At 42.2% G+C, this 19,810-nt stretch overlaps 1 protein-coding gene and 1 pseudogene across 1 annotated transcript; one reads left to right on the top strand and one right to left on the bottom strand.

Annotated features, from left to right (window-relative positions):
• Positions 1 to 2,989: 2,989 nt before the first annotated feature.
• On the top strand, positions 2,990 to 5,473 carry LOC616092 (gamma-crystallin F-like). Its single transcript, NM_001206819.1, has 3 exons — positions 2,990 to 3,090; positions 3,170 to 3,412; positions 5,134 to 5,473. Exons 1-3 carry the CDS (start codon positions 3,082 to 3,084, stop codon positions 5,404 to 5,406), a joined length of 525 nt encoding a protein of 174 aa, NP_001193748.1. The 5' UTR covers positions 2,990 to 3,081; the 3' UTR covers positions 5,407 to 5,473.
• A 2,322-nt stretch (positions 5,474 to 7,795) lies between these two features.
• Positions 7,796 to 19,810, bottom strand: part of LOC100137746 (protein salvador homolog 1-like) — a 35,997-nt pseudogene continuing 23,982 nt past the window's right edge.

Below are 19,810 nucleotides of genomic sequence, written 5' to 3' on the forward strand. Positions count from 1 at the left end.
ATATTAAATATGCAGATGGCTTGTAAGACCTTGATAGAAGACAATTTGGGGTTCCCTGATAGCTCAGTTGGTAAAGAATCCACCTGCAATGCAGGAGACCCTGGTTCAATCCCTGGGTTGGAAAGATCCCATGGAGAAGGGAAAGGCTACCGACTCCAGTATTCTGGCCTGGAGAATTCCATGGACTTATTGTCAACGTCGTCGTGAAGAGTCAGACACAACTGAGTGATTTCACTAGACTATTGATAGAAAGAGTTGCCTTTGTCTCAACTGATTAATATTCAGGCTAATCCTGCTTTGTATGTTTATACCAAGCTCCCTTGAGAACCTTGGTACCTTTCTGTGACCAGTGTTAGGGAAGTGCAGCTGCTTCTTATTGAAACAAAGTCAATTACAAAGTTTCATGGTATACAGCCTATGATTTTTAGAGTAAAAATATAATTTGTTAGTTTTAAATATTTTATGCTCAGGAGGCCTTAAAAATACTACAGGAAAGATTACAATTACTAGGAACTTCATTATTTGATACATATCTTTGGGAAAATAAACATTGATCCAAAGTTTCAAATAATAAAATAATCGGTTGGGAGAAAGTTTGTCACATCCTTTTGGGAAAGCCTGCTTATAAGCCTTTAGAGGATAGACCCTCATGATTTAAGCTTTTCATATTTTCTTGCCAACATACTTCGTATTACATGCTTTATTTGACAGTGCTTCAATTCCCCATTTTATATCCTGAATTGTTTCCTAAAAGACTGTTGTTGCTCTTGCTGCTTTTCCTCAAGAGCTTAGAGGAAAAGCTTAAACGCCCTAGTAACACATTTGGAATATGCAGGATAAGAACAGATTATATCATTGCTAACCTCTGTGCCCAATGTCTCTATACTGCTTGTTTTTTTTCTGTTCATACAGTAGTAAAATCTTTCCCCATGATTTCCTAACTAGTATAAGTTGATGCCCTCCAGTTTCAGTCTCCTGAAAAGTTATACCTACGAGGAAATCGACTCAGCTTTAAAGTTTGCAGGTTAGAAGGTTGAGGGTAATGGCAAAATTTAAAAAGCAACATGAATAACCAACTAATCCTCCAGGATCTAAAAAGCAAACCAATAAATCGCTAAGATTCAAATGAAACAATTTCATCTTCAGACAACCATTTAGAAACCTTCAAAACAGAGCCCCAAACTGCAATCAGCTTCTAGACCAGGTTGTGAACTTGTCAAAGCCCAGTTTCAGTGCATTCTCATTGCCAGTGCTTCACAGCCCCCTTTCCCCAGCCCACTGTTCACACACTAATCCCCAGTTGTCCAGAACTTTCCATGTGATATCCACCTCATTCTTTTTCTTTTTGGCCCAGTGCCATGAGCTAATGTTTCCAGAATTTATCACATCAGGATTTATCAGGTCCGTGTTTTGTTCTCTCAGGATCTTTTCATGATAAATTAGCAAGTCATACTGGGAAATTCATCTACATTGAGCTGTAAAGGGAAAGCAATTTCATTATGTCCTATGGCTAGGAGATCAAATATTTGTAGTTTAAAGGGTATTATGAGATTCACAATACCTTAAACCAGTAGTCTTCAAATATTTATCTTTTAAAAATTAGCATCATCTAGTGATCAAACTGTGTTTTCAAATAAAATTTTCTATAAAATAGGTACAAGTGAAAACACTCCCATTCAAGTAGGGGATAGGACAGGGATACTGCATTTTCCCCTCCTCCCTTCTCTCTGAGTGGCCTCAGAGCATCTCTGAGGAATTTCTGCAGTTCCACAAACACAGCCTGCAAATGATCCCATTAATGCAGGGGGATAACTGCTTGTAAGAATGTCAGGCACATGTCTAGCACTTTGAAATCAGTGGTTTTTAACAGGGCTGATTCTGCTCGCCATGGGGACTTTGGGAAATATCTGAACACAGTTGTCATAACTGGGAGAGGAAGGAAGCAGGTGCTACTGGCATCTAGTGGGCAGTGGACAGGATGTTGTTAAACATCCTACAATGTTCCAGCCTAAAATGTCACCACAGTACTGAGATTGAGAACGCCTGCTCATAGAGAGTAGGGCACCAGAAGCTGCTGGGAGTTGGGGGAGGAAACTGGGACTGTGGGGGAAGAGGGAAGACTCCAGTCCCTGGAATCAGAGACTTAACTAGACAGCAACTTGGGCTTGCTCAGGGTTGGGGAAGGTAGAGAAGGCAGAAACTTTGCAAAATTGTGGGATTTAAAACTTGGTTATATTTTCAGGGTAACTTGCATTTGACAGCAGCTAGATCCAAACAAAAAGGCTTAGCCCTTAGCTAGCAAAGATATTAAATAGAAATTTACTATGTGACTAATAACCACCATCAGTTGCCTCATGAGCTCCAAAGTTGAGGGCTTCCTGCCTGTGGTGCGGGAGGAACTGGCTGCGTTTGGAGGTGACCCTGGTCCACTCAGTCTCCAGGGAGCAGAGCTGAGCCAGGTTCATGAACAGGGCTTCCTGGGGTCCAGCGCCCACCACCTGTCTTCCTCCAGTGTAATGTCTACTGCATCCGCTCCTGAGCCGTGAGGATGGGAGAAGCTTCTCTCAGGGGAAAATCCCATCCTCCTTCAACCGTCCTGCGGAGAAACCAGGTGCCTCTGTGTCCCACATCCTCACACCAAGGAAAAGCTCTCTCATCTAGACGCCTCCCGCTGGGCCCCATCCTGACCTCTGACCCGGTCACTACCCCGTGTCGTTCCTCAAAAAGAGATCACTTAGAATACTTAAAAGATAAATAAAATATTTCATTACAAGTGTTAACCCGGTTAAGCGCTTTTGCTCGCTTCCCATCTCCTGAATAGGCTTCATTTAAAGGCCCCAGAGGCACCAAGTGACAGTTTTACGCGGGTCATCAGTTCGAAAGCTCTGGAGAGTCTAAGAGAAAACATACAGTAAGTCCCCCACCCCACCCCCGCCGTCATTATATAGAAAAGAGACAGAAAGGAAATCCTCCTCACTCGGGGGCCCCTTTTGTGTTGTTCTGCCAACGCAGCAGCCCTCCCGCTATATAGAGCGCGCGCCGGCCCCACCGCACTGAACTCCATCCCCGCGTCCAGCAACCATGGGGAAGGTGAGCCCCGCGCCGGCGGGAGGGGCCCGCAGCCCGGCTGGAGGCCAGGCCTCTGAGCCTCTCCTTCCCTTCCTTGCAGATCACCTTCTACGAGGACCGGGGCTTCCAGGGCCGCCACTATGAGTGCAGCAGTGACCACTCCAACCTGCAGCCTTACTTCAGCCGCTGCAACTCCATCCGCGTGGACAGCGGCTGCTGGATGCTCTACGAGCAGCCCAACTTCCAGGGCCCCCAGTACTTCCTGCGGCGCGGTGACTACCCCGACTACCAGCAGTGGATGGGCCTCAACGACTCCATCCGCTCCTGCCGCCTCATCCCCCACGTGAGTCCGGTGCCCCTGGGCCTGCCGTGGCCTCTCGTCAGCCGTGGTCAGGCTGTAGGACGGTGGCTTCCTATGCTGGTCCTAACCGGATGCTCTTTTCCTTTTTAATATCTCTTAATTGAGAATGCAATGCTCTTAACTGAGATTGCATTTTCCTTTGCTAATATAAACTCACCTCTACTGGGGAAAAGTGGCATGGTATCTGTTCAGAGTGTCAGAACACTCTGCCACAGGTGATGAACTCCTCACACTCAGGTGGTACTTAGGCTAGTCCCTGGGCTATTTCTCTCTTTCCTCACCTGTAAAATGGGGCTACTAGGGCGGCTAATTCATAGAGCTGTGATGAGGTGGGAAGGAGATTGCCTGTCACCTGGCAAGCCACCCTTCCCCCTACAGATATTGACTACTTTGAACATCCAGGGTCTCTCAAGTACTGCTTTTTGATTCAGCAAAACCACTAACCAGCAATGTGATTCCAGTAGCCCCTGCAAAGCCATTGCTATCCAAATAAAGCCCAAACAGCCTGGAATTCCACAGTTAGGGATGCTGTAATGTGACTGTGACCAAGTCCTGTGGAAAATGTACCGCTTTGAGTAAGTTTGAAAGCCCCTCAGAGGGTTTAATGCCTTGATAGGAGCCAGACTAGCATTAGGAGCCTGGAAATCTCAGCTTCCACCTTCCAGTGCTGACTCTTCTGATTACAGACTGAAAGCTCTAATCATTAGTTTCTCATAAAAGAAGATAACATGGTGTGTTAGGCGGTTGTGAAGATCAGATTAGACAACGGACATGTGAACCCTTTGCAAACCATGGAAGATGCCTTATTAGCAGTTTTTATGCCTCAGAATGAATTGCTTATGAGAACCTTTGCTAAGGAGGGTTTGATGGTGGAAGAAGGAAAACTGAATATGTACATGCCAGGACGAAACAAGCAGATAAAAGCACAAGTGCTTAGAAGAGACAGACAGGATTCACCCAGGACTAACAGCCTCCCTTCCATTTTCCTAAAGGTCTAAAATCTATCCATCTAGGCAGGCCTCCTTCATGATTTTTAGCTTCTATTTTTATTAATAACCTAAAATATATTTTGACAGATCACATGTTAGAGCTGAGAAATGAAACTTAACTGTTAACAATGGCTCTTGCTTTTCAGGACTTCAGAATAGCAGGACTCAAAGCAGAAAGGCAGGAATTAGATGTCTGGGCTTAATGGTCATCTTCTGTGCCTTACTTACGCTGGGGAAAGCAATTCTGCTTCGTCTCTCTCCAGCCTCTTCTAATGCTACTGAGATCCAAAATAATGCCTTTTGCAAGAGATATATTTGCTTTTTTATTTTAACATCTAATTATTTTATATCCTCTGAGGGGACTCCAGACCACCAGAAATCTATCAAGGAAAGAACAAAAAATTATATATAAAAATTGTTTCTTAAGAATGGTACTAAGTAGGTACTAAATGTGGTTCATGTAGGTTGTGGCCCTGGAAAACTCTAGGGAGAACCATGCATATCTTGATCTATGTGAATAGCACACCCTTCAGTTCTGCAGTTTGCAGTCTACCCAGTTGCACACGGTGGCTCTGGTGTTGCCTGTCTTTTAAACTTGTCATCTCTGATGTAAAAAAGACTTTGTAAATGCCCATTCCCCCAGGGGTGTGAGTGATTAGTGGCTAAGGACTAGGTTCTCTGACTTCTCCCATGTGCCGATTGCTGAACCCACAGACTGGTTCCCACCGGCTGAGGATCTATGAGCGAGAGGACTATCGAGGCCAGATGGTGGAGATCACAGAGGACTGCTCCTCACTCCACGACCGCTTCCACTTCAGTGAGATCCATTCCTTCAATGTGCTGGAGGGCTGGTGGGTCCTCTACGAGATGACCAACTACCGGGGGCGGCAGTACCTGCTGCGGCCGGGGGATTACAGGCGCTACCACGACTGGGGGGCTACAAATGCCAGAGTGGGCTCCTTGAGGAGGGCCGTGGATTTCTATTGAAATATTTTTACTCTACCCTTTTCTCCACATGAAAGTTAATAAAATATTTCCTGTGTGCTTGATGCAATAATGTGTCTCTCTCTTCCTTTCAAGCTCCTTGAAAGGGCTCAACAAAAATAAAGCTGGGAATAATGCAGATTTTCTTATAAGTATCAGCGGGAAAGGTGATGTGGAGTTGCAGTAAAGAGGACAGGCTCAGGACAGAATGCCTGGTGCCACAACAACTAAAGAGCTTTAGTTGATCAACAAGTTGCTTAACATTTCTGTGCCTCAGTTTCCTAATTTGCAAAACTTGGTGTAATGATACTCTTCATTTCTTAAGTTTGTGGGGGTGGATTAAATAAGTTCTTCTTTTAAAATCCTTGACACATTTCAGCTTTGCATATAGTAGTTTTTAGGAAACTGTTCTGCAAGCTTGCTGGTGAAACATCTGGTCATCGTCTTAGTACTCTTTCCTTAGTAGAACTCCCTTTTGGAGACCGCATTAAGTAAGACGGCTAAGTGCAATTGTATCAGAGGGAGACAGAGTTAGATAGAGATAGATGTGTCTAACACATCTTTGGTATAAATATATGTGATTACCAGAATAGTTTTATTAATATATGTGTATCCAGAGCACAAGGATAAGAACTAAGCGCTACCTAAGGAACCGCCCAACAGTCTCTTCCAAACCTTTTTCTACTTAGGTGGGAGACAAAACATTCAGATAGTATGCACTGATAAAAATAAGCACAGAGGGACAGAAGTAAAGGCACAAGGTACATGATCAGGAAAATAACTTGCAACCATGCAAAGTTCTTGAATCTACTATTGGCTAGGCTGATATTGTCCCCATACTTGGATCAATTTTCATTACCTCTTGCTCATGAATCAACATTTGATAATAATCATAGCACTAAGGAAGAAACAGGGGGACTAATCATTTAACTGAATTCAAAATTTCTTTTCAGGAAGATAAAGTTTATCAAATGTAATTTAAGTAGGTATTCTATTATTTACTGAATTTTCTTCAGTTGAAAATACTAGACTTCTTCATTTCAGATGTTGACACATAATTGAGAAAAAAAAAAAACAAACAAATTACTTCCCAGCTTAGGGGTTTGACTTAATTTTGAAAATGGCAACCTCTTATTGAAATAAGTTCTTGGTGAGTTGAGTGGGCATGATTACCAAAGAGCTACTGCAAATCATTTTTAACTTGAAAATATCTAGCAGTTAAGAAATAAGTTGTTCCCAAAATGCTAAATATAGTAGTCAAATTATGTAACAGTTTACTTTCCTAACACACATGCACATTACAAGATATTTGAAGAAGCTCTAAGGACATTCAGATCTGTGCTAATACAGTAGTCACTATCATGTGACTCTATTTGGCTAGACTTCATTTGGCTAAGTCCAGATTTCAAAGACTTAGTAGGGACGTTAGAATGCAAAATATCTGAATATTTTTCCAATTCATTTAATGTTGAAATGATAATATTTTGGATATATTAGATTTAATAAAATCTGTTATTAAAGTTGGTTTTACTTGTTTGATGTAACTGTTTCAGAAAAGTTACATTTATGCCTCTTACTATAACTCTGTTGATCAGACTTTCAGGCTAAAAAGATGAGTTGTAATTTGTTTTCAGATACAACTCAACCTGAAACTTGAGTTATATGAAAGCCTCACAGTTAGGAAATGGCAGAGAACATGGTTAAGCTTTACATAGTCATTGAATGTCCACTGCCTTATGAGGAGATACTCAATGAAATTATAATATCCACCTATCACTGATGCAGGGAGTGGGGGAGTGGGCCCTCATCTTGTCTTATCATAGGTTTGTTCCATTAACAACATTGAATTGAAGTTTCAGCAACAAATGAGAATGATCCTACCTTCTACAGATAAAAGTCCCCTCTTTCCTAAGCTAATTTTCCTTCCTTTCCCGCTCCCTGTCCAGGATGGCCCTTCAATTATAGCATTTTCATTCTGGAAGCTGCCATGTTTGCCTCCCTGAAGTTTTTCAAACACTGTTGACAATGTTATAGATTTTATAAAGAGCTTGAAAAATAACTGGCTAAAAATAATCATCTTTGACACTTTAACTACTCTGGCCAAATCAATACATTGTGGAGCAAGATCACATGCTACTATTTAGGAGAACAACCAGTTTTTTAAGAGTTATAATGATGAGAAAAAGACAGCCAACTGCTAAAGAGATTTTTAAAAATGGTAAGTACATGGAAAGTGAGAAAGAATAGTTGAACATTCTAGAAGCTACATCATCCAGTACTGGAATATCAAGAGGAATTAGAGCTGAATAGAGGTGGTACAAGGCTGTGGTACATGAGATTGGTTTGATTAGTTTTCTGTGACTGTGGTTTTCATTCTGTCTGCCATCTGATGGAGAAGGATAAGAGCTTATGGAAGCTTCCTGATGGGAGAGACTGACTGTGGGGAAAACTGGGTCTTGTTCTGATGGGTGGGGCCATGCTCAGTAAACCTTTAACCCAATTTTCTGTTGGTGGGCGGGACTGTGTTCCCTCCCTGTTGTTTGACCTGAGACCTGGGCAGAAGCATGCCTCCCCTGATTCAGTGGCATTCTTTGGAAGATACCATGGTTGCATTCATAATACCTATGGTCTTTGTGTGCATGATCTCCAAGTGGGAGCCTTCTCTGACCATCAGAATAATTATCTGAATAATAATATTTGGAACCAGAGTCTCCATTTTAGGAAATAAAGTTAACTTTTGTTAAAAATGACTAAGAGCCATATTCCCTAGGGACATCTGCTAGCCTCCTGGCAAGGTAAGAAAGTGCAGATAATCTGTTGCTTTCTCTTCTCATTATTTCATGAGGTGTTCTTTGAATTGGAGTTCTAAGGAAACTTTGGTTTCTTGAAACTATTCCATCTCCAGAAGCTGAAAAGGCATTAGCGCTTGAATTTGGAAGACAGTATCAGTTGTCTTGGAATTGTTGGGCCATGCTGGATAAATGAAGGCATAAGATTCCACAGCAGAGGTGATGTCTCCTTCTTCACGTACTTCCCCTGTACTTTGGCTGGTTTGGACACTTTGTTTTTGGTTCTCTTTCTTTCCCCAAAGAAAACCCAAAACAACCTTGACCATGAGGTCCCAGACTCTCATAGAGTTGGATACAACTGAGTGACTGAACTGAATTGAATTGAAGAGGTAGTACAATTCTGTTTTTTAAAAGGTTACATATTGTGCATAGAATTCAGATTGCAAATGTTCAGGAAGAGGACACCAGTTCTCATTCATACACAGGAGTTTGTTTTGTTTTTTTCCCATCTATTTGTTTACTCTACTTTTTCAATCATTGGAAAACATCAGATAAGATGGAATTTAATTTATTAATTCCTGAAATTTAAAGGATGCATATATGGTCCTGGAGGAAGGGTAATAAAACAAGAGGGACCCTAGGTGTTTCCCTCCTTATTAATGGTCCTGATGAGAGGGTAACAGGCAGGAAGGCTAGAGGTCTTCAAATGGAGGAAATAGGCTGCAAGTGTCAGACATTTTTTATCTCTCTCATAAGCAGCAGGAGGAAACAAACTACAAGTGTCGGATTATTTCCCCTTCTCTATACAAATTTAAAAGGAGATTTCTCTTAAAATTCTGTGTTGCTATGACGACATCTGGTACCACCTGAACTTAACTTTTCTCAAATCTTGAACTAACCAATGCATTTTTCTTATGGAAATGTTTTTCTTAAGCTATGTTATTGAACTATGTATTTGCCCCAGACTCTTTCTTCAAGTCCTTCGCCCAAGACTCAGAACCTATGTTTTACTCATGCAAATATTCTCTTAAGCTACATTTCCTTTCTCTAATTAGCAGCCTACTAGTAGCTTATGCAACTTCCTGCTAAAGACTAGCAGGGGAGCACTCTTTTCTGCCCCCTTCTGATATCTACGTCAGAAACTTTCTCTAACTCTTTTATACTTTACTAAAACTTTATTACACAAACGCTCTGAGCGATCAAGCCTCATCACTGGTCCCAGATTGAATCCTTTTCCTCTGGAGGCCAAGAATCCTGGCATCTTTCACGGCTCAGCAACAACCTTTCACTGACACATCCACAGGCTTTTTCTAGGTACAAAGAATAAATTCTTCCTCCAAATATGTGTGTGCTTAGAAATGGGATAACAATTTTGCATTTTACTTATGTTGTTGCTGCTGTTCATTTGCTAAGTCATGTCTGACTCTTTGCAATTCCACAGACTGTAGCATGCTAGGCTTCTCCGTCCATTGTCTCCCAGAGTTTGCTCAAATTCATGTCCATTGAGTTGGTGATGCTATCTAACCATCTCATCCTCTGCCACAACCTTTTTCCTTTGCCTTTAATCTTTCCCAGCATCAGGGTCTTTTCCAGTGAGTCAGCTCTTCCCAACAGGTGGCCAGAGTATTGGAGGATCAGCTTCAGCATCAATCCTTTCAATGAATGTTCAGGGTTGATTTCCTTTAGGATGGATTGTTTGGATACCCTCGTTGTCCAAGGGACTCTCAAGAGTCTTCTCTAGGACCACAATTCAAAAGCATCAATTCTTTGGCACACAGTCTTCTTTATGGTCCAACACTCACATCAGGACATGACTACTGGAAAAACCATAGCTTTGACTATGTTTGTTGGCAAAGTGATGTCTCTGCTTTTTAATATGCTGTCTAGGACTTCCCCTTGTGGCTCAGACGGTAAAGCGTCTGTCTACAATGCAGAAGACCCGGGTTCGATCCCTGGGTCGGGAGGGTCCTCTGGAGAAGGAAATGGCAATCTGCTCCAGTACTCTTGCCTGGAAAATCCCATGGATGGAAGAGCGTGGCAGGCTACAGTCCATGGGGTCGCAAAGAGTCAGACACGACTGAGAGACTTCACTAGGTTTGTAATGTGTGACTTCCCTGGTGGTCAAATGGTAAAGCATTTGCCTACAATGCGGGAGACCCAGGTTCGATCCCTGGGTTGGGAAGATCCTCTGGAGAAGGAAATGGCAACCCACTCCAGTACTCTTGCCTGGAAAAATGGAGGAGCGTGGATGGAGGAGCATGGTAGGCTACAGTCCATGGGGTTGCAAAGAGTCGGACACAACTGAGCAACTGAACTGAACTGAACTGGGACTGGCCTGTTGCCTCTGGGTGTGTCATTTAGCTTGCAGATTGAGGATCAAGGTTTAGTTGAATTTGACTAGTCATTTTGGGCCCATTTGATTTTAATCAGTTTATGTTATGCCCTTGGGCTATGTCATTCTTTCAAAAGTTGTGCCCTTCCCCCTTCCCTCCTGTTGCTCTTTTCCTGAGCCCCGTCTGGGCCCACAATGTTGCCTCTACAATCTTCTAGGGGACAACCAGAAAATAGCTGGTTCTTGGGAGGGAAATACTGTATAATATCCAATCCCCCTAGATATTCAGGCCTTCATCTTCCACAATTCCTGCAACTTGTGCAACAACAGCACTTCTCAGTGAACCCGCTAGGGCAGATGACAGGCACACAATGCCTGCTAGAAGTCCATCTATTGGTGGCATCCTTTCAAGGGCAATTGGGCTTCCAGGGATAATGTTTGCCACTTTGGGAGTTAGCCCTGCAGGCCATTTGGGCCCAAACCCTTGCTACCCTTCTCCTAAAGTTACAAACATACCCCTGGATCAAGTCTCTACTCTACTTTTATGGAACATCTGGTCTGTTGCCTTTTCTCAATTTGTTCTTAAGAACTCTGCCCCCTTATAGGCAACATTGCTCCTCCTCACTTATTATTAAAATACTCTTAATTAACAGGGCCAGATAACCCACTCTTTTGTCATTACTTCTGTTATTATCTAGGGCATGACAATAGAGTGGATCTATGACAATGAAATGTTTACCATTGGAGACATCCTAAGCTGTTCTTATGAAAGACCAGGGGAGGAAATCAGTGACTTACATTCCCTCAGAGCAATAAGAGGATAAGTCTTATGTCTATTTCCAGGTTCCCAGTCTCAGGGCATAGACTTGAATTACTTTAAATCATGATATCTATTCCCATCTGCAGTGGACAAACCAGCAATAAGTTAAGATTACAACCCCTTATTCCTACCCAGTACATTGGGGACACCCAACTCCAGCCTGGGGATCCCAGGAAGTCAACCTGCCTTGACCTACCCAGGGATCTGGTCCTCGGAAGGTTGTCACACCTCAATCTGTTCAGCGATCCACCAGTCCAGGGGTCCCAGGAGGTCAACATGCCTCGACTTGTCCAGGGACCCAATTCTCAGGAGGCCAATCTGCCTCAACCTGCCCAGGGATTCGATCTCCAGGAGGCTGTCATGCTGCAGCCTGCATGGGGACCTGCACCCTGACCCAGGGACTCCTGGATCTCAGATTGCAAGAGTACTGGCTCGGATAAGCTTCAGAAAGACTCACCCCTAAGGAAGTCCACCCACGGAATTAGAAAGAAGCCCATTAGTTGTGGGACTGCACCCGGTCTCAGCAATAACTCAGGAGTCCAATGGAAAGTCTGAAAGAGGCACTCCAAAAGTTAACCAATCTGGACTTACACTCTTAGGAGGGACAGGTGATTTTAAAGGACAAATTCCTGTCCCAATGTGCATCAGACATCAGGATAAAGTTACAACAGCTACAGCAGCAGGATCCTGATGCCTCTTTTGATAAAATGGTCCAGACAGCCACCAATATCTTTTATAATAGAGAACAGAAGATGGAAGCCAAGGCCCAGGAAAGGGAGAAAAGGAAAGAGACAAGGCATGCCCAGATGCTGGGTGTCCTCCAGGGAAGCCCTATGGCAAACCCCGAGTCCTTAAAAGACAAGGCACAAGGCAAATGCTTAATCTGTAGACAGGTGGGACATTAGGCCAAAAAGGGTCCAAACTATGACAAGTTTCCTAAAATGGCTTGCTACAAATGCCATCAATCGGGACATTGGACAGCACTCTACCCTCAGTACCCAAGAGCCTCAAGGTCAAGCACCAAGCCCTCCCTCAGGGTGGTTCAACAGGACTGAAGCAACCTGTTCCAGCCAGCCTGCCTGTCACAGATAACCGTCACAGGGGTGGAGCCAAGGGTGCAACTGGATATGGCAGGTAGGTCCAAGAATTTCTCAGTTGACACAGGGGCTACCTACTCTGTCCTGAACTCCTACTCTGGAGCCTTCTCCTCCCAAACCTGTACTATTTTGGGTGCTACAGGAAAGCAATTACAAAAATATTCACCCAAGCACTTCTTTGTTGCTGGAATGGACAAATATTTTCCCACCGATTTTTGGTCATCCCTGAGTGTCCTACTCCTGTTTGGGAAGAGATCTTTCCCTACCTTCAAAATCTTACAGCTATTCCACTCCTGATAGAAGACACTTTAAAACTCTCTCAGGGCTAACTATTTTCATCAGCGAACAAGTGAAACAACTCCTGATTGGGAGAGGCCACTTATGGATGTCTGATGAAAGGATCCTCAGATATCAAGTAGTGCTGATGGAAAATCCAGGCCTGACTATATCCCCTTGTGAGGTTTTTAACCCAGCTACCCTCCTGCCTACTCCTGAGGGCTCTCTCCCCTTTCACTCTTGCCTAGAAACCTTAGACCACTGGACAAAACCCCAAGAGGGATTGTCAGAAGATCCTCTGACCAATCCTGAGGAAATCTGGTACACTGATGGAAGCAGCTTTGCCTTGGATGGAAAAAGAGCTGGATATCCAATGTTGAGACAGACCATGGAGGCTAAACCTTTGCCACCAGGTACTTCAGTCCAATTAGCTGAGCTCATAGCCCTGATTTAGCTTTAGAGCTGGGAAAAGGAAAAAGAGTAGCCATTTACACTGACTCCAAGTATGCCTTTCTGTGATACATACACATGCTGCTATTTAGAAAGAAAGAGGCCACTTGACCATCTGAGGGTCCCCAATCAAATATGGTGATAAAATCCTAGGCTCTTGGAGGCAGTCCATCTGCCCACTGAAGTTTCAGTCTTCCATTGTAAAGGACACCAAAAAGGGAGCACAGAAGAGGTACAAGGAAACAAAGCAGCCAATCAGGCAGCTAAGAGAGCAGCATTACAGAACAATGACCTAATAGGGTTGGCCACCCTAGTTCCACAGACTAATTTGCCAGAAACACCTTCATATTCTGAAAGTGAGACTCCTAAGATAAGAGTGAGGGCTTTTAAGAAGATCATATGGGGTGGTTCCAAAAAGAGGGACTCCTTTTTCTTCCTGGGAATCTCCAATGGAAGTTGGTTAACTCCTTATATGCCATCACTCATTTAGGGGAGAGGGCCCTCCAAAGATTACTAGAAGGGTCCGTCAGAGGAACAGGCCTCGAAACAACTATAAGGCAAGTGGTCTCCTCTTGTCCCACTTGCTAATTAAACAACCCCCATGGAACTCGAAGTCGCCAGGTGGCCCAGTCCATCCAATGGCGTGGGACCCACCCAGGAGAAGACTGGCAGATGGACTTCACCCACATGCCAGTTTCTCAAGTGTATAAATACCTACTAGTCATGATAGATACATTCACCGGATGGATTGAAGCCTTTCCCACTCAGACAGAGAAGGCTGAAGAGGTGGTAAAAGAACTGCCCCATGAGATTATTCCAATATTTGGTCTGCCCAGGTCATTACAAAGTGACAATGGGACATCATTTACTTCTAAGGTTACCCAAGGGGTCTCTAAAGCACTGAGCATTACTTATTATCTCTGATGTGCCTGGAGGCCTCATCTTCAGGAAAAGTAGAAAGAGCCAACCAATTCTTATAATCAGCGATAAAAAAGATAACCCAGCAGATCTCCCTGGGATGGAAGGCGGCTTTACCAATAGCTCTCCTCCACACCTATACTGCCCATAAGGAACAGGTTGGTCTTAGTCCTTATGAGATGATATATGGGAAATCTTTTGTTTATGTCAATGACCCCTTCCTAGATCCAGAGGCTCAGACCCTCTGGTCTTATATCATGGCCACTGGGCAATTCCAACAAGACATATCTTGTGGGATGTCAACCAGGACCCAAAAGATTCTAAAGAGCCACCACTATATGCTCCAGGGACTCAAGTCCTAATTAAAGTCTGGAAAGATGGGTCCCCAAAGGCTCAACTCCAGCCCACATAGAAGGGCCCTTACCCTGTAATATTTTCTACCCCCACAATCAGTCAAGGTACTAGGACACGACCTCTGGATTCACTACTCTTGAGTCAAGCCATGGAAGAAAACAGAAGAAGACACTCAATACACCTGTGAGCCCCTAGGAGATCTCAGATACCTATTCAGAACTACAAATGAGTGCCATTTTAATGAACACCCCCAAAATTAGGTTTCTGGGGATAAGATTTCTCAGGACAGCTCTAAAGAGCCAACACAACTTGGCAGGGGTTGTACTCCAAGATAGACAGGAAATAGATCTCCTGATCCCTTAGCAAGGAGGGACTTGAGCCATCTTGAATGAGACATGTTGTTTCTGGGTAAATACCTCCAGTTAAGTTTAAAAAAAGTCTCACAGTCCTCAAGAAAAACATTCTAGATCCTACAGGACCTCAAAGAACAAGCTTGAGCATTCTTAGGGTGGCTACAATCTTTCCTTGGGGGATCCTTCTCCTGAAAATGGGGAATTTGGAGTTGACTAATGCCCCTACTAATCCTTGTTATCACCATATTGATGCTGCTTATGATTGCTCCATGTATTATCAATTGTCTAACCCATTTTGTCTCTGCCCAGGTCAACAGGCTACAACATGCAGTGCCAGTTTAACAAGGATATATAAAATTACCGCTGACCATGGAAAATATCACTCACCTTTAGATAGACACGACTGAAAAGACTCTGAGCCTTAAAACTAGCAAGAGGGGGAGGTCCAATGCCCCTCACTGTCCCAGTTCAACTGGAAGTAGCCAGAGAGACCTTGACGCCCCTATTCCCAAAGAATTGGGCCTCTGAGGCGGGAATGTTAACTAGTTAAAATAGGAAAAAGGAGTCCAAAATGGTGGTGGCTAAAAGACAAAGAAAGGAAAAGTCTACGAAAATAGAACAAAGGATGGTCCAAGGACCGGAATGAGGACCTCAGGTAAAACCAACAGCCCTCCTGGCTAGCCTAATTTACATAGGGCAGGCTCAGGGGGAGGAGAAAAAACATATAAAAGGAGGAACCAAAATTGAACCGGGGGCTTCTCTTCTCTTCGGTCTTTTGGGTCGACCCGCCCTCACTCCTTGAGGATGTATTTTCCTTTGCTTTCTAAATAAAACTGAGCTGAAACATGGAGCTATAACACTGATCTATCCATTGCTTCAAAGTTTTGCTGTGGCAATACAGAACCAAGGAAATTACAAGCTCCCCTGACAAAATATCCCCTTGATAGCTCCAATTTTCTTGAAGAGATTTTCAGTCTGTCCATTCTATTATTTTCTTCTATTTCTTTGCATTGTTCACTTAAGAAGACTCTCCTTGCTATTCTCTGGAACTTTGCATTCAGTTGGGCATATCTTTCCCTTTCCTTCTTGTCTTCCACTTCTCTTCTTTTCTCAGCTATTTGTAAAGCCTCCTCAGACAACCACTTTGCCTTCTTGCATTTCTTTTATTTGGGAAGGTTTTGGTCACTGCCTAGTGTACAATGTTAAGAACCTCTTCCATAGTTCTTTAGGCAGAGTACCAGATCTAATCCCTTGAGTCTATTTGTCACCTCCTCTGTATCATCATAAGGGATTTGAATTATAATCATCTCAGTTATAGATGAATTCCAAGGGAGAGATTTTCCCTTCAAGATGCAAGCCTTGATATTTTGCAGAAACACATGAAAATATTTGTGAAATAGCTGGATGAGAGTAACATTTTATGGAATTTCAAAACTAAAACCTAGAGAATTTGGATAGCAAATGAAATATTTATTAACATGTGCAACAGAAAACCTGAAAATGCTGTTCTTTGTGAACAGAATGCTTGTAGATCAAAGGCAAAGAAAAAGACATACCAAAAAGGGAAACTTTTTTGTTTGTTTCAAATCATATGCTACCTTTCAAAACTCAGTTCAAGTACTTTTTTTGTTGTTTTTAACAAGATGAAGCCAACAGAAAGTTTCCAGGATGTTTGTTCTGACGTGCAGTTTTTTTTTTTACTCTGCCACATTTGTAGCCATAGAGAAAGATACTGTCAGGCTGACTTATTGAAGGAGTTCTCCACAGTCAAGCAAAATATAATTTTGATAAAAGACTAAATAATGAAGTGATAAATTGTTTATGGCACTTGAAAGGTAAAGAGTTACTTTTGCAAGAATTATATGTATTGTTGGCTTTATGAAAAATCTTTGCCCTAGACAGCAGAGGAGCTGTGTGTCATACTTAATAATTAAAAGGAAAAAGAAACACTGAAAGATTTAATAATCACTCAACTTGACAAGTAGTGTGCATTTCACACAAGAGAGTAGTGATACACATGTACGGATTATGTGCACTCATATGTTTATGTCAGATGTTAGCCAAATCAATTATAACATCAAATTAGAGAGGGGAAGGGGAGTGTGCAGAAAGAGTAGATTTGTCAGTAAGGTTCAAAGTTTACTTACTATTTTAAAATTTATATATCAACTTTGTGAAAAATGACAACAGTGAAGTATTTTCAAAACTATATTTTCAGAAACTCTCAGGCTACAGGCAACGTTGTCCTCAGAACAGCCATTAGTGAAGGAAAGGATATCACACATCCTCAATTAATGTGAAAAGCCATGCTATGGAACTCCATCTTTGGCAGTACAGTGGCTAGGACTCTGAGCTTCCAGTGTAGGGGGCCTAGGTTTGGTCCCTGGTCAGGAAACTAGATCCCATGTGCTGCGGCTAAGAGTTCATAGGCAGCAGTGAAGATCAAAGATCCCAAGTGCCCCAACTAAGAATGACCTGGCACAGCCAAATAAATAAATAATTTAAAAAAAAAAAAAAAAAAGAAAGGAAAAGCTATGCCTTTCTCATGCCCTTTTTCTTTAATTGGGTGCATATTCTTTGTATTTGTTAAAACTGGTATTCCCAATTACTAACAGTCCATGGGGTCGCTAAGAGTCGGACATGACTGAGCAACTTCACTTTCACTTTTCACTTTCATGCATTGGAGAAGGAAATGGCAACCCACTCCAGTGCTCTTGCTTGGAGAATCCCAGGGACAGGGGAGCCTGGTGGGCTGCCGTCTATGAGGTTGCACAGAGTCGGACACGACTGAAGCAACTTAGCAGCAGCAGCAGTTCCTATAAGAATACTTCCGTGTTAGTCTGCTTCTACATGCACACACCTGTAGCTTTGGCCATATCATCAAATCTTTCAAAGTCGATTTATTTATTTATTTACTTTGTCAGTTATATGGAGTGAGATATTTTATTAATTGATAATCACCTTGCACAGTGCCAAGACTGGGTGTTCAGTAACTATGCATATCTTTTCCTTTCCTCATAGAAACTGTTTGCTCTGTCTACCTAGTGATTCATGATGGGATAGTGCTATTTTGAAGGCATTGGGAAAATTATGGATTTCAGAACCTTCCACTTACTCATCAGTCATATGAGGATATTGAGAAAAGTGAGACAAAGCATCTAGATGAGCTGCTAGCATGTAATATCATAAATGCTAGTTTGATTTTCTTTCTTTTCTTAATTTAAAGGGACTGTTTTTGAGATAATAATTGACTACATTAGATTTAAGAAATATAACAATCTAATCTTTCCATTATTGGATTGGTTTTACCTAAATGAGTAAATGCAATTTGTTGTTGCTTAGTTTCTAAGTCATGTGCGACTCTTCTGTGACCCCATAGACTAGAGCCTGCCAGGCTCTGCTGTACTAGAGTGGGTTGCCATTTCCTACTCCAGGGGATCTTCCCAACCCAGGAATTGAACCTGTGTCTCCTGAGATTCCTGCATTGGCAGGAGGATTCTTTATCACTGAGCCACCAGGGAAGCCCCATAACAAAATTTACTTGTCAATAAATAACAACTTAATTTTGTCATCTCTAACTAACAAAATAATTTTTTAAAGTGACTTAGAAAATCTTGGTTCTCTGAATTCCACTTTGTCTCTATTACATATTGAAAGATTACGGCCAGTGTCTTCCTATTTTAACTCCGTGAGTAAATTATTTCAGCCTATAAAGTATTCTCAAAATGCAATCAGGGTTTATCACCCATTTATAAAGCTTCACTTGTCCTGGACCTGGTCTTCCTTTCTTAGAAAGGAAGCTGATCAATGGAAAAAGGGAGGGAGCCAGGAAGCGGATGTTGACATCTGAACTGAAATCTGCTCTGATCTGAGAAATGAACTTCTGGGTGTTTTGTCTTCTTTGCTGCAAATGCTGTTTGCAATTGCCAGTCAATGCACTGTGGTGCACAAAAGCTAGTGCGAAATGGAAATTTCTCTTTTAGGAAGCAGGAAATAAGTTCTGAATAAAAGAATACTCATTCGATGAAAGGAGATGGTTAGTCTCTCTGGGCATCAGAGTTGACTGGATGCAGAGAAACTGGAAATTTATTCAGAAGTTTCTGAAACTGTAAACAACAACAAAAAATCACTGAATATCATCAAAATTCTCAAATTCTGTCCAATATGGAAACCAGATGAGTAGTTGCTTTGAACAGTTTTTGAAACTGAAGTCTGATGGTTTCTAAAGTGGTACTCCTGAGAGACCATATTTTATTCAGGCAGGTTTTATACATATTGTCATCCAAGTGTTAAAAGAAGAAACATCATTGTCACAGGAATAATTTGTCTCTGTATTCCTCATCAACTGCTGTCTCTTCCTTTCTGAGTGTGGGTGTGTCCTGACCATTGATGGCTAAATATCCTGTATCTATTATCTCTTTTCTTCTTACAAAATACAAATCCTGTTCAAGTCTTCAACCTTCTGTATGTGCTCTATGACTCCCAGGAAAGGTGATCCCATCTCCAGCTCAAAAGTGATTACTAATCCTGGACCAGTTGTGAGAATCCTACCTGCCTGTCCAACAATAGATTTCAGCTTTCAACCAGACAGATCACGTCACTCTCCTGAAGACTGATAGGAGATGAAAGTTGACATATGACCCAAATTGGCCCAAACATACTAAATAAATGTTGAGTAAATGTAACTTTATTTTTGGAATAAAAGTTTTTTCTTTGTCCTTCTGGGTCATTCAAGTTGCTATTTTTGCTACCTTCAAACTTCATGGGTAGGATAATAGTACTTGAAAAGTCCAGAAAAGATCCCATCTTAAGAAAGCCAATTCATGGAGACAGGCAGAGCCAAGGAAACCATAGAAAAGCAGGAGTCCTATTTTAATTATTCTTGGAGACTCCTTACTCAGAACTTCCTACTATTCTACATACTAAATATTGTTTAAGCTAATTAGAGAGGGAACTTCTATTACATGGTGTCCAAGGCATTGTATCTGAGAAAGGGAAAAGCTGATTCTATCTTAAGC

This window comes from Bos taurus, chromosome 2, assembly GCF_002263795.3.
Source record: "Bos taurus isolate L1 Dominette 01449 registration number 42190680 breed Hereford chromosome 2, ARS-UCD2.0, whole genome shotgun sequence".
NCBI lineage: Eukaryota > Metazoa > Chordata > Mammalia > Artiodactyla > Bovidae > Bos > Bos taurus.